Genomic DNA, 23,437 nt, shown 5'->3' on the forward strand with positions numbered 1-23,437 from the left:
AAAATGCCTTTAAAATTACGCTATTGTGTTTACTAAGAATTTTTTGGGGGTATGCCTTACAAAACGCATACCCACTGAAAGAGTGTGGCCATACGCTGGAGCAGAATAATACAGGGTCGTTAAAATTTAATGAAAATTAAAAATGAAAATAATTTGTGAGTTTAATTTAATTTTATGATGCCCCGAAGACTCGGGCATTGCTGGCCGCTGATGGATGCCTCGAGAATGAACCAATTGCGCCTAAAACTATGCAGCAGATCATAAATCAAGAGCATAAATTACCAGTGGCTGTCCTGTCAGGGCCCGGGCCCAAGGCCAAGCAGTAGGAGAGGCTCCTTGACGACGACAAAGATGGAAAAACAATTCACAATAAACGCAGGGACACACACACACACAGAAGAAAACCCGCAGCAAAGGCAAAATAAAAGATAACAATAACAATAACGGTAACGGTAACGGTAACAGTAAAAGCAATGTTAACAATAACATTACTTCAAATTTAATTTAAATTATTGCCCCCATTCCCCGCTTTTGGCCAAACAATTGCCGAGATGAGTATCTAACAAAGATTACCTGTAATGTGCCAGAGTATTAGCCAAAGTCCCCAACCACATTGCCTCCCAGATGCCAGATGCCAGACCGAGACCGAGACCGAGACCCCACCATCTGCGAGTACTATAACAATAAGGACGACATGTGTGTGCCTCTGGCAGACAGGGGAGCTTAGGTCCACAATGGTGGTTCTAAAACGGCCAACAATAGGCCACATTGGCCAGGAGTTCGCGTTTCAGATAGGAATCGTGGTCGAGGTCAGTCCGAAGAATGGGTATATGGGACCATCGCCAGGCTAATATTCAATGTAAGCTGCGAAACCATTGTCAGCAAAGAGGATTGCGGCCGGGCGGCCAACAATTAGTTGATATTTACCCAAATGGAACGCCGCTCAGATGAGGGATAAGCACTTGCAATTGTTGGCAGGGGGCCTGCATTTATGGATATCTTTGAAATGGGTTTAATTTTGAAAAGTTCCCCCAAATAGTTCATGTGCAAAGCCTTTCAGGGGAAAACTTTGGGTTGGACTTCTGTTAACATGTAAAAACAGTTTTATTCATGTTTTGGATTGCAAAGTTTGTTGGAGACGAGAAAGTGACAGGGCATCTCTTGAGTTTCGAAAAGTAATTGCAAACTGAGAGATGGAAACATACTTTTGATTATTAGTAATCGACTTGGCGCTTGGACAACGCCTCAAGGCTCTCAAGACAAGAAAAATGCGGAAGACTAGAGCAGAAAGAGCGGACGGAAGAAGGAACCCAAAAAGATAACGAAAATGTGCGTGTGAGCAAGTCGCATGCCTCGAATTGCATGTAGGAGGTTCCAATCAAAGAGAAATTGAAATCAAATGAATATACTAAGGCAGAAATGAACTATTCCTATTAATAATACCACTAAAAAAGATTATTATACCCATGGATTGTTGTTTCTGAGCTGTTTAGCAGCCAATGTGTCCTGGAAAAGGCAGGAAGGAAAGCCAACTTGCAGTATTTTAGTGTTTAAACAAGCGGCAGTCCCCCGCAATGAGACATCTGCCAATATTTATCCATCATGGTCCAATAAAATTCAAATTTTTGTCACGCCATAATTGTTTTTCAGGTGATTTGAACTAACTCATTAAAATGAAATAACGAAGCATCGGCAAATTAAATTGCAAAACACATACACAATTCGAATATTCGGAGGGGTGCGGCATGGTGGGGTGGTGCGGTGCGGTGCGGGTGTGCCACTAATTACAAAAACATAGCACCAACAGGCGACAGGCGACAGGCACAGAGCGGCAGCAGCAGCAACAACATCAGAATGGGAGCCGGAGCCGGAGCCAGAGCCAGAGCCGAAGCCAGAGCCATACAAAACATTCATAAACTTGATTTCCAGTTGCATTTTCCATTTCCAGCAGGATGTGCATTAGCAATTCAAATTCAATGCTCGCCATTAAACTCATTAACTGCACACAGGACTCGTCCGCCCACCCAAGGGACTGCCAGACAGATAGACACAGCAGACGGCATCTAAAACTACATAAACAGCATGGATATTCCTATGGGTTGGGTTTCCTACCGATGATGGCGGCCAGGAGCCATAAACAGCGGCACAGGACAATAAGGGAGCGGAGGAGAGCCCACCTTTAATGACCATCGATCGACAAATTGAAGAACCGTCTTCATTAGACATTAGGCAGCAACGACTGCGAGCTGGCTAAGTGTTTGCCTGTGCCGAGTGTACTTTTTCTCTCGCACTCGATTCTCAGGGGCCTCCGGATTGGGTAATTTGCCTAAACATCTGGGAGGCACTGGTCTGGTGATGGTAAAACAATAGTGGGAGGAACAAGTGTACAAACTACAGGCGGAGAGATGTCGTACCCTGTTTTTGGGATGGGATTTCTAGGAGTTTGTATGTTTTCTCTGTTATGATAGATGGATATTTCAGTTCTATTTCCAACGTTCGTGGAAGGCATTTCCTTCAGTACTTGTGTTCCTTTTCCAGGCTTACGTTTAGCACCCAAAAACATAGCCTATTTCTTCGCTTGTACGTAGCCGAAACACCCCGCTACACCAAAGGGTACATAACTAAGAACTTAAAGCATAAAGTAGGTAGAAAAACCCCAGACTCGGGTCGTTTGCATAGAAAAGCCATTTGCACGCCGTTGACTTCAACAGCGACTGGGACTGGGACTTGGACTGGATGTGGAAGTGGAACCAGGACTGGAGCTGGCACTGGCACTGGCACTGGCACTGGGCCGGAATAGTTGACTGGCTGCCAGAGAACGCTCGAGGGCTCCCCGATTCCTAGAGGTGGCAAAGGATAATTGACTTTCAAATCAGTTTGCTATAAATTTTTATCGGTACTCGGGATGCTGTTGCTGGCAGTTCGAGTTGGAGCTCGAGGAGCAGAGACCAGGGACCAGAGCGTAGCTCGCGGCGACGGCGACGGCGACACCGACAACGACATCAGCATCGGCATCGGCATCGGCATCGCCATCCTCATCGACAACGGCTGCAATCAATTGCCAAAGTCAACGGGGGCAAGCCTGTGATAATTGCCAGCTCCATGGAGGTACCAGAGAACCTTAGCTATAGAAGGAGTACCCATGGCAGTGGCAGTGGCAGTGGCAGTGGCATCGACAAAAACGCCACTAATGAGTTTTATTGAGTAGCAGTCCGGGTGGCCACTGCCTCGGAGCGGACACTTTTTCAGTCCGCTCCTTGGCTAAAAACGAATTTGATGACGCACGGAAGCAGTTAATCAAATCTGCAAGTGGCCTTCGAGCACCCTGAAGGGTCAGCGTAATTGCATTTACCTGTCTCACACATGGAGGACCCCAGAGACCCCAGGGACCTGCCGCCGGATGGGCGGTGGATCCAATAAAAATAGAACAAAAACCCGATTTGCCAATGGAAATGCGAATGAAAATTTGGCATAGGCACGTAAATTATGTGCTGCCAATTAGCAGGCAACAAATTTCTGCACGCCATTCTTCTCGAAGGTCCTTTAGAAAAATCGCAAAAGGAAATGGCAATGGCAAAAAATGTGACCAAAAATACGCACAAAAAGCATAAAATAGAAGTGAAGAAATCAAAGAAAAGCAATTTGGTGGGGGGTTTCGGTTGGGCCTGTGGGGGGTGGGGGGGGTGGCGTACATCTATGGCACTCGTATAATAGGCAAACACAATGTAAGGCGAACGGAAGAAGTCAGGGTAGAGTCGACTGGAGGGTCCTCGAACATCTTTGGGGACATCTTGGCTAAACTCTAAGACGACCAAGGAATTGGTCTCCAAAACCATAAACTTTCCTATATGCCCTGCCTGCATTTCCAGGGTATCAAAGCGGGGGAAAAAAAATGTATATAAAAATAATTTCGTCACGACATAAGTGGCATCATTAGAGGAAGTATGTTGGCAGGCAGCCCACCCACAAAACAGCCTTGACAGCCCCCCACCGACCGCTACCCCGTTACGGCCGTCTCAAGTGCCTGACGCAAAAAAGTCAAACAGGAAAGAAAAAAGAAAGTTATATATATGTCGTGGCAAGTGCTGGGGCCCACTGAAGGCGTCAGATTGGGGGCGTGTACCCGGCCAGTGGGCAGGGGAATGAGTGCGAAGAAAACATGGTAATTTTTCATAAAAACCGCCAAATGCGCACACAACCTCAAGCGAGGCAAAAAGGCAAGGAAAACTGGCGAAGAACCGAAAAAAAAAAATAAAAGAAAATATATAAAAATTCTGCCTTCCTTTTCCTGCTTGCACCCCTTATAGAGGGTATGATGGACCTAATGGACGGCCCAACGCAAACCCAATTTTAACCCACTTTGGTATGCGATGTCTTTGCCAGGGTATCTGGAGCTTCGTTCCTGCCTTTTTGCTTTCCTTCGCGGTTTTTTGTTGCGGCTGGAATGTGATTCAAAGACAGAGGGAGGCTTCTTGGGCGGGGGGCGTGGCATGTCATGTTTATGCGACGTCTTTAGCCATTTAGGCATGCGAAATGCGTTTGCCCCGAAATCCTTTTTACGTGAATCCCCAGCCCAAGGACAAGACAACCCCAAGCCATACGGACGGATCCTTGGAGGGGGCGGAGGGTGGGCAATGAAAGGCGTGTGGTGTGGTTGGCCGAGGAAAAACAAACTTCCAGCGGAAGTGGCAAACGGCGGCAACGGAAATGTCAACAAAACAGCAAAACGCTTTCGGGTGGTGGCGTGGCGGCCCCTCCATAAATCCCGACTCCACCCGGTACCTCCCAGGCCACTCATAATCATTCCCTGGTGAAATATTATCAAATTGCGGCAATTGATTTAACTGCCGGCGGGTCTACGTGACGGGTCCTTGGCCGGGGGTCCTGGCCGAAGCCAAATCGCAACTCAAGTCGTGGCAGTAAGCCATCAAACTCCGCACAGATCTCGCATTGCAGATGGATAGTTTTCTGGCAAGATAGAACACGATGGCCTGGCAAATCTGATGTACGCACGGGTTCTGCATACAAAAGCTTGAAAGCCGAAAATTGAATTAGAAACCCGATGAAAGATGATGAAAAATCCACACAGCAAATTGTTTCAAGCAATTATTCAAAGATAATTGGCCAGGAAAAAGGGTCTCACGGGGTTTGAAGTCTGTTTTTGTTTGAGGGGAAGAATCTTTAAGGAAAACAGCTGCTAAAGTGAGGTTAGGTATGAGAAAAGAAGCGCAAAATCCAACTGATTTATAAATGCCTTAAAACAATTAAATTCCCTTCCATGTATATTTATTTTCCTTAAAATTTTTCATTAAATTCCGTCCAAAAAGCATTTACCCAGTAAAACCCATCGACAATTAATTGAAATATTTAATTATTTAATTACACACCAGGCGGAAAAAAGATGGAGTCCTCCTCCAGCCAGCACCAGCCTGATTAAGACTTGTAAGAAAACAGACTGGAATTCGGGGAAAAGGATTTTCCAAGCCACAAGTCAGAAGCATTTTGTCGCCGTTGATTTATTTGCGTGATGTAATTGAAACGCCTGTTGCCAGTTGCCAGTTGCCAAGAGGACTGATCAAATGTTGTGGAGCATAATTAGTGCTTTTCTCAAAAATAGATCATAAATAATCGCCGTTGCTTGGCATCCACCCACGAGACCGACGCCCCAAGGAGCCGCAAAATTGTCAGAGAGGCCTTGCATAAATTACCTAAATGTTTCCATCTTGCCGTTGGCCTTGGCACACGACAATGGTGGACCCTTATCCCTTTTCTGCCTCTGCCTCTATTCTGGCAACGCGTCGTATGCGCAATTTTATTAAATTACATTCGTGTTTTGGCAAATTAATTACGAAATTATGTTGTCGTCTGGCGCCTAACGAGCTCTATCTCTAGCTACGGCCTCCCCCCTTTCGAGTCTCTAGATACATATGTATCTATCTAACTGGTTGTTGGGCTGTGGGCGGCCTTGTACGAAGTACGCCATGCATTTCACTTATCTTTGACTGTCAGGGGGGGCTCCATAGTTCATGCATATTAAAAGTAATTTCAGCTCATTTTTGGCATATTTCGTTGTCTGGTCCTGCAGGACGTGGTCCTGCACAGATTACTCAGCATTTGAATGGACCGTGTCGCTGTCGCTGTCGCTGTCGCTTGGGTTTGATTCCGAAACGAAATCTCAGTGGCAATAAATTTGGCTTTATGTTCATGACTCGCTTACCAAATTGTGTGCCGTTCGCCCCCCTTTTTGCTTATCTAATTAAAGCGCAGGCAAGGTCAAAGCTCTGGCATTACTCATACGCATACGAGGCATTAGCCGGTTGCCCAAATCATTGTCAAAATAAATTACACTAATTTGTTAAATCGCTGCCAAAGAGCCCGAGACATGGGCTCTGTGTGGGGGAAAATGAAAATCAAATCAAATTGCTGGCAACGTTTTAAGTTAAAAATCACATTTGCATATTTTCTGCATAACAATCAGTGGAGCAATCGCCTGTGACGTCAGTGGAATTGGGGAATGCCGACACACATCACACATGATGCCACGCACTGAGAGAAATGGAGGACTCCAAGGGGGGCTAAGGAAATGCTTTCCGCTTCCCTTTTTCTGGCAGTGTCTTGCTACCTGTTTGGGATCTCCCTTCGACTTTTGGCAAATTGCTTGAAGCTTCACATCAACCAAAATCAAGACGATGCCTTTTACCCACGACCATTCATTGGAACCGAGCGGATGTGTACGCTTCATTTATGCATTCATCAATCAGCTAACCAAGTGTAAATTTTTTTTGCATTTCCTTGCGCGTTGAAATAAAACAGAGAATTTGAATTTAACAGAAACACCCCTCTCCAGCTCTCCAGCTCTCCCTCTCCCACTCCTCCTTTTGGCTAGAATGCTTTTGTCTTTTGGCCTTTTACTCCGCATCGCAACGCATCGCATCCTATCGAATGGCTCCCTCGTTCGCCCTTCATTTATTTTATTTTGATATATATAAATCGCACCTAAAAAGTATGCTACACTAAACTTTGATTCATGGCGCAAAGTTTCCGTGTGCGCTGTGAAAATTTCGCTTTTCCTTACGCACACACATACACACACACACAGAGAGAGTTTTCCGCAGCTGTTGCCCACAACGTTTCGGTTCAACGCTTTTTACGTGCTCAGCTGCCACGCCCCCCAACCCACGCACCCCCCGGCAGCAACTTCTATATGTTTAAATTTAGCTGGAAGGGAGGTGGAAAAAAAAAAAAAAAAATCAACCAAAAGCCAGGCACCGAAAATTTTTGCAATTTTCCCTTGCGCCCATTTAGCACTTGGCCATGATACGCAGTTTTCTCTTTTATTTGCTGTGAAAATAATAGAATCATAAACTGAAACGAGCAGGAGTCGGTGGTTGGGGGGTTGGGCCCCGGCACGTGGTCCGCTTTGAAGTGTTTGATGAAATTTTCAACACTTAATGATGGCACACGCAAGTAGAACAAGGGGGGAGGGACGAGGTGGAGGTGCAGGAGCAGGATCCATGCAAAAAAGGACGAGCCAGAGCCATGTCCTAGACCAACAACACATCATAAACGTCAACGGCATTGACCATGCACCGCACAATTGTGTTAACCAAATGAAGCTGCCCGCCATCAGGCTCCATCCCCATCCCCATCCTCAACCCCATCACCGTCCAGTCGCTGGCCCTGTTGCAGTTCAGTTTCAGTTCAGGCTTTCAGCCGATTCGGCGACTACATAAATAGCCGGGGCCGTGCCGGGCTGGGGTCCGGCCGGGACCGGGCCAATAAAACCAACGAGCCACTCCAAATAGGCTGCATGGAAATTCGCGAAAAACCCAACCGAAGGAGGTTAATGGCGGAGAGGAACAGTAGTCCGTACTCCTCTGGTATACCCTTTAGGATGTGCCCTAAATGTCTGTTCGCTTTCGGAATATTTAAATTCTTTTTTTTTTTTGGGCTAATTGCGGGCTAAGAGACCTTTAATGAGAGTTACCATGATATTTTTTTTCGTGACATTCTTTTATTATTTATATGATTTTTTACAGCGTTTTTTCGGACTTTTTGTCAAAAATTTTGCTTGTGGTTTCCTTAGTTAATATTTTTCCTAGTTTTTTCTTTAACAATTACATTTATCCAAGTTTTGGTTTTGCTTTTGTTGTTACTTGGAACATCTGGAACATGGAAAATCTGAGCACGGCACTTTTTGGATTAAACTTGTTGTTGTAGTGTTTTTTTGGATACTTTTAAGACGAAGCTTTCTACTTTCTAGAGGGCTAGAGGTCCCCTGCTGCTGCCCATCTCCTGGTTTTTGTATCTTTCTGTGGCGTTTTGATGGTGCCGCTGCTCCTGCTCTCTTCTGCAGTCCTATTCAGAGCCAGTATATGCTCAAAATGAAACCCATTATGAGCGAAACAAAGAAAATTACAATATACAAGAACGGCCTCTGTCTCTCAGCCGGCTCTGGGACATAGTCCTCGTCCCATGTGTTGAGGATCAATGAGTTGCGGTAGTTTTCGAGTAGAGCCTTATAGTGCAGATTCTCTTTTTGTAGTTCCATGTGGGTCTCCAACAGCGCCACCTTCGTCTCGGCGATGGCGGGACGGACAATGGTGTCGGCACCGCCTACGGAAATGCACCTGGACTTCTCGAATACGCACTTCAGCTTGGCATCCCATAGCTGCTGCGGCTCCAGCTCCAGCTCCTTCCACAAGCCATTCAAATCGGTGAGATCGGCATTGGTCGGTGCGAGGCAGCTTCGCACTAGGAAAGTGTCGTTCGTCTGCTGCTGATCCCAGTTGAAGGGCTCCAGGCAGATCCCCACGTGGATCGCCCGAGAAGGCGGAATCAGGCCAATGCTTGGACGTACAAAGTAGCGCTTTGGTGTGGTTGTCTTGATCTTGAAAGCCAGTGGCACATCCGAGTTATTGCGTAGGGTCAAAATTGTGACAATGGGCTGATTGAAGGGACCCGCAAAAAACAACTCATGCTCCGGATCAATGGTCAGCGGAGACTCGTCGATTGGTTTGCTCATGGCTGCTGTTTGTATGGCCTGAAAGGAATATTATTTATAAATATATAAAATATTATTCACGCTAATTTTACAAACCACAAACCAAACGAGCTTTACAAATTGTAAGAAAAATTTGAATGTGAATTTTTTATTCTTTTCTCACAAATATTGAAGTATTTTCTAATGATTACTTATGCAAAGAATGATTGATTCTGGCAAACGAATGGATGTAGTACCAGCTGATATATAGAAAGTTAGATAGTTCCTAGACCGATTCGAAAGTATTTGCATTCATTTTGGGACATAAGGCACTTCAGGCATTATCACATCATTATCACACCCGAAAATTAGCATGCTGCCTCCTCTCGGCTCTCGCCACTCGCCACTCGCCTCTCGCCACTCGCCTCTCGCCACTCGCACCTGTGCCTGGTCTTGGCCAGTCTGCCTGCTGTTGTCACTTTTGGCCAGCAGCTGCTGTTGTTCTTTCCCCCCCATCCACCACTTTTGTTGGGGCTCCAGCAGGGCTGTATTTGTTGCTTCGGTTTATGGCTGGGGAATTATGCTGTTAGTGTTGTTTATATTTAAAAATATGCTTTAAGCGTTGCATTGAACGCGCCAAACGGTTCGCCAATTGCCAAATAAATTACGAAATTTACAGGCAGCCCTAGCAGGGTGTGTGTGTGTGTGGGGGGGGGGGGATTCCAACACGAAACGAAGTAACTGAAGTCCCTCGCCAAACAGTTTTCCTGCTGCGAATGGCTGCTGAGTGTTGGCCCATTTGGACACAATCAACGGCAACATTAACGATATCGCCTTCAAAGTGCCCCCCGACCCGACCCAAACCCAACCTCAAAACCCAGAACCAGACCCGAACCCAAACTCGGACCCAGACCCGGACCCGGACCCGGGCAATGGCAGGGCAAACACGCAAGCCCCCTTCAATGACAGACCCCCCAAAAGTTTTCCAGGTGAAGCAGATGGCCTTTACAGTTTAGTGATGGGAACGACTGGGGATGAGTGCTCGGGAAATACGGAAAAGCGATGACATTATTTTATGCCAATAAATCTGGGTCATACGATAGTTTTGTTAGAATTTTTACTACTACTACTAAAAATATTACCTGGAAATTTTTTCGATATTAATGACGTATTACGAAGTAATAAATCGATTTGCATCAAAAGTAACAGTTCACAACATAATTGTATTTTTTCTGCAAACATTTTTCTTAAAAATTACAAATTTATTGTTTAAAAAAAAATTCTATTTTTTCTGTGTCAATTTGTATTCTTAAAAACAAATTTATCGTTAAAAAAAATTCCTATTTTTTCTGTGATAATTTGTATTATTTAAATTATAATTATAATATTATTATTATTATTATTATATTTACCGTTTAAAAAAATATTTTTTCAGTGATAATTTGTATTCCAAAAAATTAATTTATAATCTTAAATACCAATTTATCGTTAAAGAAAAAAATTCCTATTTTTTCTGTGATAATTTTTATTCTAGAAAACAAATTTATCGTTTGAGAAAAAAATCCCTAAAATAATTATTTTATTTTATTAGGATTATAATCATCCCAGGTTAAACAATTTGTGAGTAATGTACAAAATTTCAATAAAAAAAGGCAGGTTACCTTCATTGATGGGCAGGGTATTTTTAGATGAAAAACTTTTGCCAACAAATGGCTTTGAAATTGTTGGAATGCCATAAGCGTTACTCCTAAAGGTTCCCCTAAAGGTATTGAAAATGGTTAGCTCTTATTCCAACGCAAAAATTATGTCCTCCCATGATGTACTCGCATTTGAGGTTCCATGCCCTCACGATGTCATCTCTGGCTATAAGTTTACCTGGCCCAGACGCCAGAAGAGTTCCATGTGTTTTGCTTGTTGCGTGTCCACTTTCACTTAGTTTTCATGGGTGTATGTGTGTGTGTGTGTGTGTGTGTGTGTGTATATACTAGTGCGTCTGTGAACAGGTGAGTGTGTACCGAGAAATTGCGGTTTGTTTGCCAGGTAATTACATTTTGGCATTTTCTCTGTATGGGTTTGCCTCCACCTCGCACCTCCAGCCTTTGCCTCCTGCCTGCACCTCCTGCCAGCGTCTGTGTGCGCTCCACTACCGCCCCCAAGCACTCTTTCTCTCGATCCTCTGTGTGTGGGCATGTCAGCGTGATAATTATGCGACTATAATCGCACTTTTACATGCCAGTCCTCGGGATGGCGATGGAGGGTAGCGAAAGGCAGCCACTGCCGTGGCGGCAAGGACTTGGCTCAACTTGGAACTTCGAACTTGGCTGGAAACACTTGAACCTTAAACGAAATACGTCGTCAAGCGGCAAAAGTCAGCAGTCCCAGCTAATTAACTGGTCACAAGGTACAGTACAGACTTACAGACTTTACCCACAACTCGACTTGGTCCGACCTCAGTCTCCCTCTCCCTCTCCCTTTCCCTCTCATGCAATATTTAAGGCAAGAGTTGGCCGGGCTTAAACAAAAGCGAAAGGCATGTTTAATCATAAGAGCAAAAACAACATGGAATAGTCGCTCGCCATTGCCGTGTTGCCAAAGGCTTGAAGGTTCGCCTTCGCTGCTCGCTGCTCGCTGCAGAGCTAAACAGCGGCCGAGAAGTCGACGTGGCATACAAAAAAGGGTTAAGTAAATATTGAAGTGAATAAAAACCATGAAAAAGGGAGCCAAGCAAAAAATTCTTAAAAAAGAAAACCAAAAAAAAAAGAGAGAGAGAGAGGTAATCCAGCTTCAGGGGACGAAACGCTAGATACCCTGGCAGATAGTTTTTCGATTGGAACACAGACGTTGGTTTCTATTAAAAGCCCTACGCCGATTCGAATAATCTTTGTGCGGAGTTCTGTAGAATGATGTGAGATGACAGACAATCACTGATGATAAATCACTGAAGGATTTGTATATAATAGTTCTCGAGAGCTGTTTAGTGAATGTAAAAGGTATACGAGCGGATCCCAGGCAAAACGCAGCCTTCCTCTCGACCGAGGGGCTCTGCCGCATGACGCGCGCTGCGTTTTAGGGCTGCGTTTTGCCTGGGAGCCGCGAGTAATGGCATTGCCACTTGAAAGATAAAGTCAACGTCACGAATAATACAATCCAAACAGCAATATTTCTTCTATAAAAGTCCACTTATAGACTTCCAGCAACAAAGCCAGGATCTTGGCAAAGTTTCCTCCAAAAAGGCGAACATTTAAATATAAATCCAAAGCAGATCATGTGTGCCAAACCGGAATATATATAAATATATACTTTTAAAGATCAGAAAGGCATCCATTTCCGTTTCTGGGCTGCATCGTAATACCCTCTGCTGGAGTCTGAAACGGGATTCCTACATATATATGTGGCAAAGCAAAGTGAAACGAAATGAAACGCATACAGTTAACTACTCTTTTGGCCATGTCGCGGACGGGGGGACTGGGGCGAGTGAGCCAAAGCCAAAGCCAGAGCCAGCGACAGCGCCAGAGCCGGCGTCAGAGCCTGGCTAGCTGAAGCAGCAGCTACCAATTAATGTCCTTGTTAGGCAGTGGCCTGTAAAATTGGCTTAAAAAATATGTAACCTTATGCGAGAGCGAGTCACAGACACAGACACAGATGCAGAACTTTTTTGCCACTATATGTGTGTGTGTAAATTAATGTTTATGGGGAGCTGCACAAAATACTAATCAATGGGGCAGTACCATGGAAAGAAACATATGCCAGAGGTATGTATGAATTTTTCTTGTTCACGAATCGATCCTCCGCATAAACTATAGTCATAGCACTCGTGTGTGTGCGTGTGTGTGTGTGCGCACATGTTTGTTTGCTCGCGGGGTGTGGTGTGGTGTGCGATGGGAGAAATCCTTGCCACGACAATGGCTACAGTTACGTCCTGGTCCTGGTCCTGGTCCTGGTCCTGGCTGGTGTTGCTTTTGGCTTTAAGTGAAATAAAGTTCATACTGGTTTCGTTTTGTTTCGTTTCGTTTTTTATGCACTCGCGGCTATTATTTAATTTGCCCAGCTGGGCGTATATTGGTGACGGCTTTGACAGGGCCAGCGCGAAGGCTTTCGGTATTTCCAGAGCTTCAGCCTTCAGTTTTTGTGCATTTCAGCATTTCATTATGGGCCACCTCATGCAATGCCATTGCAAATCATCAGATCCGGACACGGACATCGACAGGGAGATGGAGATGGGGGCACCGAAGGACCCTGGCTTCCCGGGCCCGGCTCAAAGCGGTTGCCTGGCACGCAACATTTGACCAGAGACGACCAGACAAGGGGCCCAGACCCCAAATATCGAATCCGAAATGCAACATTTTTCAGACATCAAAGTTGCCGCAGCGATTTTGCCAAACCCAAGACCAAGACCAGGCCAGGGCAATGCCAGGATACGGCACAAAAGGTGGCGATGGGTGTGGGAAATAAACAGGACACATGGGGCGGCTCCTGCCTGGGCTTGGGGTTGCATTCGTCTGGCGGAAAGAGCAACAACCGCACTCGGACAAGGCTGAATGGGTGAAAGTGGCAGTGAAGCCGCAGTGAAGCCTCAGTGAAAGTGCACGCACACACACACACACATACGCACACAGAAAAGGGGACGAAGGATGCGACGCCATCTAATCTGTAAGCATAAATTCCAATCATTTTGCAAATGGAATGTTCAAACGCAAACCAATAAAACCACAAAACACAACACAGCGGAAGCCAGGGCGGGGCCCAGGACGGTCTACAAACTGCAGCAGGCCAAGGGTCAAGTGATTTTTCGACCAACATTGACTCTGGCTGGGGGTATTCTTGGAATTGCACTGGACTTTGCCTGGCATTAGTCAGATTTAAGTCAATAAAAAGCGAACAAGTCGGCTCCTATGGCCTGCTATGTACCCAGACCTAGTCGCACGACTTCCTTCCTTGCTACTGAAAGTAGGCCTGACTATGAGTGTTTCACGTACAGACGCATACATCATTTAGCAGAGGCAACAACACACACAATACTCCCCAATCCCACAGAAACACACACAACAAATAAATACAAAAATGCCAACAAGCAGAAGAACTTCCGTCAAACAATGTCCCCTCAATTATGCCAAGGAGCGCCGCTGGGAGCCCGACTATCTGAAGGTAAGTGGTACCCTAAACGCCTTGCCAACTACTCGATCGCTGCACCACTTGACGCAGGTCAAGTGCACCGAGCTGGGCCTGGAAAACGAGTACCTGCTGTATCAGAGACGTCAGCGGATCAGTTACCTGAGGGTTTTCTACATACTGCACATGCTAGCCACCCTGTTTCACTGTACAATGATACTAGTGTTCTGCGCTGTGAGTAGCATGCGGCTCGATTGAGTGTTCAGGGGTCTAACCAAGCTGCTGTGCAGCATAACGGTCTAATCATTTTCGATGTAGCCGTTTATGTGATAGCCACTGTCCTCATTCTGAGCATACTCAGCGTCAACTTCAACGAGGAGTATGTGTCCAGTAACCCCTGGATTCTGTCGATTACTTCAGTGCTATCCGCCCTGATTCTAGTATTTGCGGGTAGGCTTTTTGGATAATGCAAAGGATAGGTTTATTCATGCCCCGCCTGCCTGCAGATATCTTTCAGGGCACCTATCAATACTACAAAAACGACTGGATGTTGGCCAGCTCCTACGACACTTATACGATCCTGATAATCTACATGTTCCTGCCCATACCCTCGCTGCTGAGCGCCGTGCTGCTGGGATCGGCGGTGTCCGTGCTGTTCATCACGTACTTCATGAAGGTCGTCGCCACGCGATTCCATTACTTCAGTATGGGAGAAGCGGGTGCGTACAACCAGATAAGTGTGGATGTCATACACTACTTTTGCTTCAACCTTCTGGGGGTCTTCTTTCGCATCATAAACGAGATTGTAGTGCGCTCCTCCTTCCTGAATCGCCACCAGTACATAATGGAGAAGATCTGGCTGCGCAACGCCCAAATCCAGGAGAAGATGCTGCTGGACAGCATTATACCGCCGCAGATAGCGAAGCCCATTCAAGAGGACATCAAGTCCCGACTGGCCAGAAAGGGCGAGGCGGTGCGCCCGACGCGCGTCATGGAGCAGATCATGGCCATTCAGATCCATCCCGAGGTCAGTGTCTTGTACGCGGACGTGGTCAACTATACGCATCTGACGACCACTGTGAACGTGGAGAAGTTGGTGAGGCTGCTGCACGACCTCTACGGAAGGTTCGATATGGCCGCCACCCAATTTGATGTTCAACGAATCAAGTTCTTGGGCGACTGCTACTACTGTGTGGCCGGTCTGATGCGCCCGAATCCGGACCACGCCAAGTGCTGTGTGAACCTGGGTCTGTCCATGATCTCCCACATTCAGGAAGTGCGGTAGGTGCTATTACGGTGCTATTGATCGAGGCTCCTGTTTTTAAACATCTTGCAGGATTCAAAACGAGGTGGACATCGATATGCGCATTGGAATCCATACGGGTAGCGTGATTGCCGGAGTCATCGGCGAGGCTAAGCTGCAGTTCGATATATGGGGTGCGTGGGACATTCCTAGGATCAGCATTCCTTGAAGATAATACTCTTCCTTTGTGCAGGAACCGACGTGACCATTGCCAATCTTCTCGAGTCCACCGGTGCGCCAGGCTTTGTCCACATCAGTGGCAGGACTTTGTCGCAATTGGATGCTGATCTGTACACCATATATCCCGGCACGGAGAGCGCTCTGGCCGAGCCCTTTCTGCGGGAAAAAAACATCAGAACCTACTTGCTGACCGGTGATGTAAATATGGATCCCGACACTTACCGATTGGACAGTTGGGGGTCCTTGTCCGTGTCGGCACTGGACATCAGCGAGAGACCGGAATTTCACACGCATATTGGCACCGACAATTCGATTAACGATGAGCTGCGTGAAGAGTTTAAAAATATGCCGGTCAGTGGCGTTGAGTAAGTAGATCCCACAGAGGACTTTGATGTATCGAATACTGCCATCACGGCTCCCAACTCCACAGACTGTTCAAGTCTTGGTCAGCCTGCTTTGGACGTAAGACTCAGGCGACTACGGATCCCTCCATCCATAAGATCTGTCTCCATTTTAACGATCCCCATTTGGAGTGGAAGTACTTGATGCAGTCGGACTACATGTTTAAGTACAGCATTCTGCTGGCCTGGTGCATTGGCTGTAGCCTGGTCTACATTCAGTTGATCGAGAGCCTCGATCCTTGCGATATATGCATTGTGATATGCTTTTTTGCGTTCTTCAGCCTCACTACGCTGCTTCTGATAGCCTGGTACAAGAAGATTTGCTGGTGGATGTACGGTCGCAGCGATAAGATCCTGTTTAACCAGTCGAACTGCAGGATATTCCGCCTCCATGATAAGATCGTACGTCACCTGACGGTGCGGATTTGTATCTACGTCTTGGTCTTGGCATCGTACTTCGCCATCATCGTTCTCATAATGGTGAGTGCTTTGCTCACTAGAGAGCCACATTTTCACTTCGTTACGGACTCGTAGGTTAACTGCAATTGGGAGGAGTTCCAGATGAACGACATTGAGAGCAAACTGTATCACTACGAGATGGATCTGAACATGTGCTTCCATCCCTGGGTGGTCACAAATATGGTGGCCCTGATCATTGGCGTCAGCTTCGCATTCGCCCGCATACCGTTCATGGTCAAGACGGTCATCACTCTGTGCTTCACGATCGCCTATATGGTGATTGTATTTTTCCAGTTTGATTTCGTTTTCCATCACAGTGCCACCATTAACCCATGGTTTCCCTCGGAAATTGCGCATGGTATGAGGATTTTAATAACCCTATTCATGATGTACCTGAAGGAGCGGCATTCGGAGTTTAACAATAAAATCGGCTTCGAGTGAGTATATCGTTTCTGATGGACTATCGATTATCGATTATCTCATACAGATGGAGCGTTGATCTAACGAAAAAGAAACAGGATGCCGATGAAACCAACCAATCCATTACAATTGTTTTGAACAACATACTTCCCGCTCATGTCGGTGGGTCTCGGGTCCCTTGGCTCTCACTGACTGACTGCTCATCAATCGATTTCTCTCGCCCTTTCCACAGTCAAAGTCTACATTAGAAACCTGGCCAAGCACGAGCTCTACTATGAGGAATATAAAATGGTCTCCGTCATGTTTGCCTCGCTAACGAACTTTGAAATGGATCTGCGGCACTTGCGCATCCTCAACGAGATCATCAGGGAGTTTGATAGACTGGTGAGCCCCGCTATAAGTCCGAGACGTTCCATTCCATTCATTCCTATTGCAGTTGATTCACTATCAGGAGTACTACGTGGTGGAGAAGATCAAGATTGTGGGCTGCACTTATATGGCAGCTTGTGGATTGGACGTTAACTATGCCGATCGCGTCAACAACTGGCTGGCGAAGCGCGATTCCCTTTTGGAAGAGGGTAAGCCGCAATGAATGAATAGTAGATTCAGTTACTAATAGTCGCTATCCATCTAGTGGAGCAGGCCCAACGCACACGCAAGTCTTCCAGTAAGGAAAATGTCGAGAGCCACGAAGAGGTGGTCTTTGTGATGGCCACGTTTGCCTTGGACCTAATGCGTACCCTCTGGACAGTTAAGAAGTCCTACGAAGATCTTAGGTGGCATTACGATCGCTCTTTGATAGTCGGTGACATGACCATCGGCATCTCCAGTGGCGAGGTGATGGCCGGCGTTGTGGGCGCCTCTCACCCGCACTACGACATCTGGGGCAGTCCGGTCAACATGGCTTCTCGCATGTATTCCACCGGCCGGATCGGACACATTCACGTGACCGAGGAGACAGCCCTTTTGTTGCGTGAATTCGGCGTCGACTGCATCTGTCGTGGGATGACATTCGTGAAAGGCGCCGGGCCAATGCCCACGTACTTTGTGGCCATTGATGATGATTATCACTTTGTGCCCGTGACCCAGTGGAGTCAAACATCTGACCGACGGCGATCGGTTACTGCACTTGGGTTACTTACCGACAGCTCTTCTTCCTACGAAGATGATTAGGAGATGGCAGAACAAAAATCCTCTTACTGTATTCAAATTTTCATTAATTATATTGAAACTTCAACTTTGAACCACAAAAATCCGTTGACCCAAGCCCAAGATCACTACCCTACAAAGTACTAAGATTATTTAAACGCTCATACATATGATATCCATATAGAACTCACTTTTAGCCTAGACCAAGATTCGATTAAAGGTCCATCGAAGAACAGAAGTTGATGACAGAGTTTGAGATTCTTTAGCCAAAAGGAACTTTTTCCCTGAAAGGAGACAGAGATCTACCCTGGAAAACTGGGCACCACAGACGAGCAGATCCAGAAGCGGGTAAATCAAAGAGCGTGTACCATAGCTTTGATTTGTGTCAATGAGAATTTATAGAACTTTTCCAAAAGATTCCCTACAATTTGTCAATTTGTCAATTTGTTCAATGATATTTTGTTATGTACATCTATCGGAAAAATACCCTTCATAGTTGGCTACCAGTTCGTTGTAATAAAATTTCAAAGCACTCAAAGAATATTAAAAAGAAAAAATGTCTGAAAAGCGCTTTCCCGATGACGTGTGTCAGTACAACTATACCAAAGAGCGCCTTTTGGAGCGCAGCTACCTTTTGGTAAACCTTTGAAATACACACACCTGGTTCACTCATTTAGATACATATGGACATCCCTAGGTAAAATGTGCGGAACTGCACCTGGAGGAGGAGTACCGCTTGTACCAGGCACGACTATGGAGCAGTTTTCTTGGAGTGTTCTGCCTTCTGCACGCGCTCATAACCATCGCCCACTGCGCCATACTGCTGTTGACCTGCGATGTAAGTCGAGTAGGAAGTGCTAGCTGAAGTATAGTCTCCTTGATCTCTTTATCCAGCATATCCACATGATAATAGTCGATGTGGTTATATATCTAGTGACTTCATTCGTTATTCTAACTATCTTGGGCATCAATTTCTGTGAGAACTTCACTAGGCAACACTCGTGGATTACTTATATGAGCTCCGTAGTGGCTGCATTGGCCTTTGTATCTGCAGGTGAGTTACCTGAGGTTCCACCTAGAAGATCCATTACTAAAGAGAGGAGATATCCCCGTCCTGCAGATATCTTTCAGGGCACTTATCATTACTACACCCACGATTGGGCACTGGATACCTTCTACGACACCTATATTATCTATATAATATACATGTTCTTGCCCATGCCCATTATCTCGGGTGCCTTGCTGCTGGGGGTCACAGTGTCCGTCGTGTACATCACCTACTTCGGGATCTACATCGCCACGGAGTACTATATGGCCTACGACTATGCCAGGTTCAGTGTGTACATTGTCCACCACGTGTGCTTCAACCTTCTGGGTATGTTCTTTCGCATTATGAATGACATTGTAGTGCGGTCGTCCTTCCTGGACCGCCATCAGTACATAATGGAGAAGATCTGGCTGCGCAATGCGCGTCGTCAGGAAAAGTTAGTTCTGCATAGCATTATCCCGCCGCAGATAGCGAAACCCATTCAAGACGACATCAAAAACAGACTTGCCAGAAAAGTACGCGGACTTGACGCGAGTCGCTCACCGGGCGTCATGGAGAATGTCATGGCCATTCAGATCCATCCCGAGGTCACTATCTTGTATGCGGATGTCGTCAACTATACGAAACTGACGACGACCCAGAGAGTAGAGACGCTCGTGAGGCTGCTGCACGACCTCTTCGTGAGGTTCGATTTGGCCGCCACCCAATTTGAGGTTCAGCGAATCAAGTTCTTGGGCGACTGCTACTACTGTGTGGCCGGTCTGATGCGCCCGAATCCGGACCACGCCAAGTGCTGTGTGAACCTGGGTCTGTCCATGATCTCCCACATTCAGGAAGTGCGGTAGGTTATGGTTATTGATCGAGACCTTTGTATTTAAACATTCTGCAGGAGGGAAAACGACGTGGACATCAATATGCGCATTGGGGTCCATTCGGGTAGCGTGATTGCTGGAGTCATCGGCGAAGCTAAGCTGCAGTACGATATATGGGGTGCGTGGGACATTCCAGATCAGAATTCCTTGAAGATAATACTCTTCCTTTGAGCAGGTACCGACGTGACCATTGCCAATCACTTAGAAGCCACCGGAACACCGGGATTTGTCCATGTTAGTGACAGCACTTTAAAGGAACTAGAACCCAGCGAATATACGATAATTCCTGGCACCGATGCAGCTTTGGAGGATCCCGTTTTAGGCAAAAACAATATCACAACGTTTCTGATTTCTGCTCAGACTTCTCACCATTCCCCCAGTCGTTCCGTAGAGAGGATTGATTCATATGCTGACATCGACAAATACGCCAGACCCGATTTATACCACACTAAAATGTTCAACGAAGAGTTGCGTCAGGAGTTTCGAATGATGCCAGTCTGTGGTTTCAAGTGAGTAACGACTCTCTCGGACAAAGCACAATTCAACCACTAAGCAGATTCCGCACACCCCAGACAAATCTTCTCCTGGAGAAGACGAAACCAGTCTATCGACGTTCTGTCGCCCGGGGTCACCAAATTCTGCCTGGTCTATCGGGATTCCAACCTAGAGTGCAAGTACTTGCACTCGCCGGACCTAATGTTCAAGTACAGCATGTTGCTGGCCTGGAGCATGGGTTGCAGCCTGGCCTACATTCAGCTGTTGACTCAAAACCGCAACCTACTACTTGAGGCCATAGTGCTGGATGCTATAGTCTTAACCTGTCTCACCGTCTTGCTTGTCATATCTTGGTACAAAAAAATTTGCTGGCTTAGATATGGCAACAATGAGTACGATCGGCACCGGTTCGGCAAATTTAGCTGCTGGATATTTCGGACCAGTGAGAAGATCCAAGCGAGCCTCAGCCTCCGCATTTCCATCTACCTCTTTATCATTTGTGCCTACAATTCCGTGATCTGCATTATACTGGTAAGGGTCGTCGACGGAGGGACTAACTTTTGAGCCTTAAGGAGTGCTATCTTCTAGATGGGCTGTGATCGCGAGGAGCTGGAAGTGATGTACATCGAGAGTAAACTATATCACTATGAGGCCGATATGAATGTGTGCTTTAATCCCTGGTTGATCTCCAATATGATGGCCCTTACCATTGGCATGTGCTTCACGTTCACGAGTGTTCCGTTCGTCTTGAAGATAGTTGTCTGTCTACTGATGACGATTTCCTATCTGGTGGTTATACTAATCCAGTTCCAGTTCGTTTTCCATCACAGTGTCACCACAAATCCCTTTTTTTCGGCAGAATACGCACATAGTTTGCTCGTTGTCATCGCTTTTGTTACCCTGTATCTAAAGGAGCGACACGCGGAGTTCACAAACAAAGTCAACTTCAAGTGAGTAGCTCTGTACTCTGTCTATACCCTAGACATCAGCTATTTATTGCTATTCAGTTGGCGCGTGGAGCTGAAAAAAAAGCAGCGAGATGCCCAAATAACTAACCACTCGATAATAATTCTCCTGAATAACATACTTCCAGCTCATGTTGGTATGTTTTTTGTTGACTTTCTGTTGAGCAAAATCATCGGATACCCCTCTCTTCCCCAGTCAACGTCTATCTTACATCTCTCGAAAAACATGAGCTTTACTACGAAGAGTATAAAATAGTTTCCGTTATGTTTGCCACTCTACAGAACTTCGAAATGAACATCAGAGGCTTGCGTCTGCTGAACGAGATCATCACAGAGTTTGATAGATTGGTAAGCACCAAAAGGCTCTACTATTTACCAGTCCTTATGTCTGCCCCTTTCAGTTGCATCACTACAAAGACAATTACTTGGTGGAGAAGATCAAAATTGTGGGCTGCACTTATATGGCAGCGTGTGGACTGGACGTTAGCTTTGCCGATCGTGTCAGCGTCGAATGGGAAAGAAGAGACTCGCTAATGGGAGAGGGTTAGTGGTAATTAACGTGGGGATTGGATTAGTAAGTGTGTCTACTATCCTTTTAGTGGAACAGGCCCGGATGTTTCGCAGACGCTCTTCGAGAATGTCAGAGAAAAGTCAAAAGGAAGATCTTGGCGAAGAGGTCGTCTTTGTGATGACCACGTTTGCCCTGGACCTAATGCGCACCCTCTGGATGATCAACAAGGTCTATGAGAGGACATCCTATGACAAGTCCATCATCAGCCCAGACATGACCATCGGCATCTCCAGTGGCGAGGTGATGGCCGGCGTTGTGGGCGCCTCTCACCCGCACTACGACATCTGGGGACACCCCGTTAACATGGCCTCCCGCATGGACACCAAGGGCCTGATTGGCCACATCCACGTGACCGAGGAGACAGCCATTCTGTTGCGTGAATTCGGCGTCACCTGCATCTATCGTGGGATGACATTCGTGAAAGGCGCCGGGCCAATACCCACGTACTTTGTGGCCATTGATGATGATTTTGACTTTATCACCACCGCAGCCAAGCGAACGCCAAGGCATCAATATCGGAAGAGGGATGAGTATCCGCTGGAAAGCGAATCGATGCTTGGTTTCTCTGGAGTCGATGACGACGATAGTAATGATGAAAAATACATATAAATAGGAGCTGTTTTAATGGGAGTTATTGCAAAGCCGGCTTGCCTTCTGTTTTCTTTGCGTGACCTGCGTTTTTCCTTCCAAATATTATTAATGATTTTCTACGCCTACCAATTAAAAGTGTCAAAAGCAGAAGCAGCCGGAACCTTTGGTCTTGCCTTGGCTTTGTAATTGAATCAATCCCGAAAGCGTTTCAAATTTTAACATTTTTGAGTTGCGGAAGAGCCGCCAGCTCTAAGCATTGGGTCCTCCGGTTGAGTGCTTTCCGATTTGATGGGTACCCTTTTTACACGTACAATTAAAAGTAATTTTTACAAGCAATTTGCAAATTATGATGACGATGACGATGACGGTGACGGTGACGGACATGAATGCTGATCGTCTCCCTTTGATGGTGATGATGCTTGTCATTGTTTGCTGTAATTGACGAGTCCTCGTTACAGTGAAACATCAAAAAAGGCACGAAAATGCAAAAATACGGGTTAGACAAACCGGACAGACACTTTCGGCGAGTGCCCCGGGACCCTCTACCTGCCCTCCATGCGTCCCTTTTTGCGTGAAATTGAATTCTCTTCACCCGGACACACCCAGGTCCTTTGACATGTAAAACGCTCGTCCAAAGAGAATTCTGTTTTCGAATAAAAATACTTCCTGCGTGGAAACAAATTGAAATGCATGTGCAATTCAAATGTGAAACTTATTTGCCCTGAAAACAGGCAAAAATTAAATAAAAATTATTTATTTCTGTCTCGTTTTGTAATTGATACACGTGTCTGCACATTCAAATATACTCGCACATAGATGCCCATAGAGGTGTCGTAATTATTTATTTGCTTGATGCTTGTCATTCTCCTGCTAATTGAATATTTACACATG

General features: G+C 46.1%; 2 protein-coding genes across 8 annotated transcripts; one reads left to right on the top strand and one right to left on the bottom strand.

Annotated features, from left to right (window-relative positions):
• Nucleotides 1-7,994: 7,994 nt before the first annotated feature.
• On the bottom strand, nt 7,995-9,211 carry LOC108161476 (vesicle-associated membrane protein-associated protein B/C-like). Of its 2 annotated transcripts, none has more exons than XM_033394172.1 (2): nt 9,118-9,211; nt 7,995-9,045 (listed from the first exon to the last, which is right to left on the bottom strand). In XM_033394172.1, the coding sequence occupies exon 2, from the start codon at nt 9,023-9,025 to the stop codon at nt 8,363-8,365; it is 663 nt and encodes a 220-aa protein (XP_033250063.1). In that variant the 5' UTR covers nt 9,026-9,045; nt 9,118-9,211; the 3' UTR covers nt 7,995-8,362. The 2 variants fall into 2 exon arrangements, with proteins under 2 accessions (XP_033250063.1, XP_017151233.2); XM_017295744.2 differs by having other exon boundaries at nt 7,995-9,043; nt 9,101-9,206.
• A 4,723-nt stretch (nt 9,212-13,934) lies between these two features.
• On the top strand, nt 13,935-22,885 carry LOC108163938 (adenylyl cyclase X E-like). Of its 6 annotated transcripts, XM_033393450.1 has the most exons (13): nt 13,935-14,128; nt 14,186-14,326; nt 14,383-14,542; nt 14,599-15,373; nt 15,429-15,529; nt 15,589-15,940; nt 16,006-16,456; nt 16,511-16,872; nt 16,923-17,017; nt 17,088-17,239; nt 17,292-17,433; nt 17,490-17,665; nt 22,169-22,714. In XM_033393450.1, exons 1-13 carry the CDS (start codon nt 14,045-14,047, stop codon nt 22,562-22,564), a joined length of 3,387 nt encoding a protein of 1,128 aa, XP_033249341.1. In that variant the 5' UTR covers nt 13,935-14,044; the 3' UTR covers nt 22,565-22,714. The 6 variants fall into 6 exon arrangements, with proteins under 6 accessions (XP_033249341.1, XP_033249342.1, XP_033249343.1 ...); XM_033393451.1 differs by lacking the exon at nt 22,169-22,714 and having other exon boundaries at nt 13,938-14,128; nt 17,490-18,201; XM_017299473.2 differs by lacking the exons at nt 13,935-14,128; nt 14,186-14,326; nt 14,383-14,542; ... (7 more) ...; nt 17,292-17,433; nt 17,490-17,665 and adding exons at nt 18,538-18,641; nt 18,702-18,842; nt 18,899-19,058; ... (6 more) ...; nt 21,581-21,732; nt 21,786-21,927 and having other exon boundaries at nt 21,984-22,885.
• Nucleotides 22,886-23,437: the final 552 nt, after the last annotated feature.

Source organism: Drosophila miranda, chromosome 4 (assembly GCF_003369915.1).
Source record: "Drosophila miranda strain MSH22 chromosome 4, D.miranda_PacBio2.1, whole genome shotgun sequence".
Classification (NCBI taxonomy): domain Eukaryota; kingdom Metazoa; phylum Arthropoda; class Insecta; order Diptera; family Drosophilidae; genus Drosophila; species Drosophila miranda.

Bases quoted from the DNA above. Each gene is read 5' to 3' on its own strand.
- LOC108161476 (XM_033394172.1), bottom strand. From the start codon at position 9,025: ATGAGCAAACCAATCGACGAGTCTCCGCTGACCATTGATCCGGAGCAT.
- LOC108163938 (XM_033393450.1), top strand. From the start codon at position 14,045: ATGCCAACAAGCAGAAGAACTTCCGTCAAACAATGTCCCCTCAATTAT. The intron at 14,327-14,382 runs GTGAGTAGCATG...GCTGCTGTGCAG, and splicing joins TGATACTAGTGTTCTGCGCT to CATAACGGTCTAATCATTTT. The intron at 17,666-22,168 runs ATGACCATCGGC...ATCAGCCCAGAC, and splicing joins GCTCTTTGATAGTCGGTGAC to ATGACCATCGGCATCTCCAG.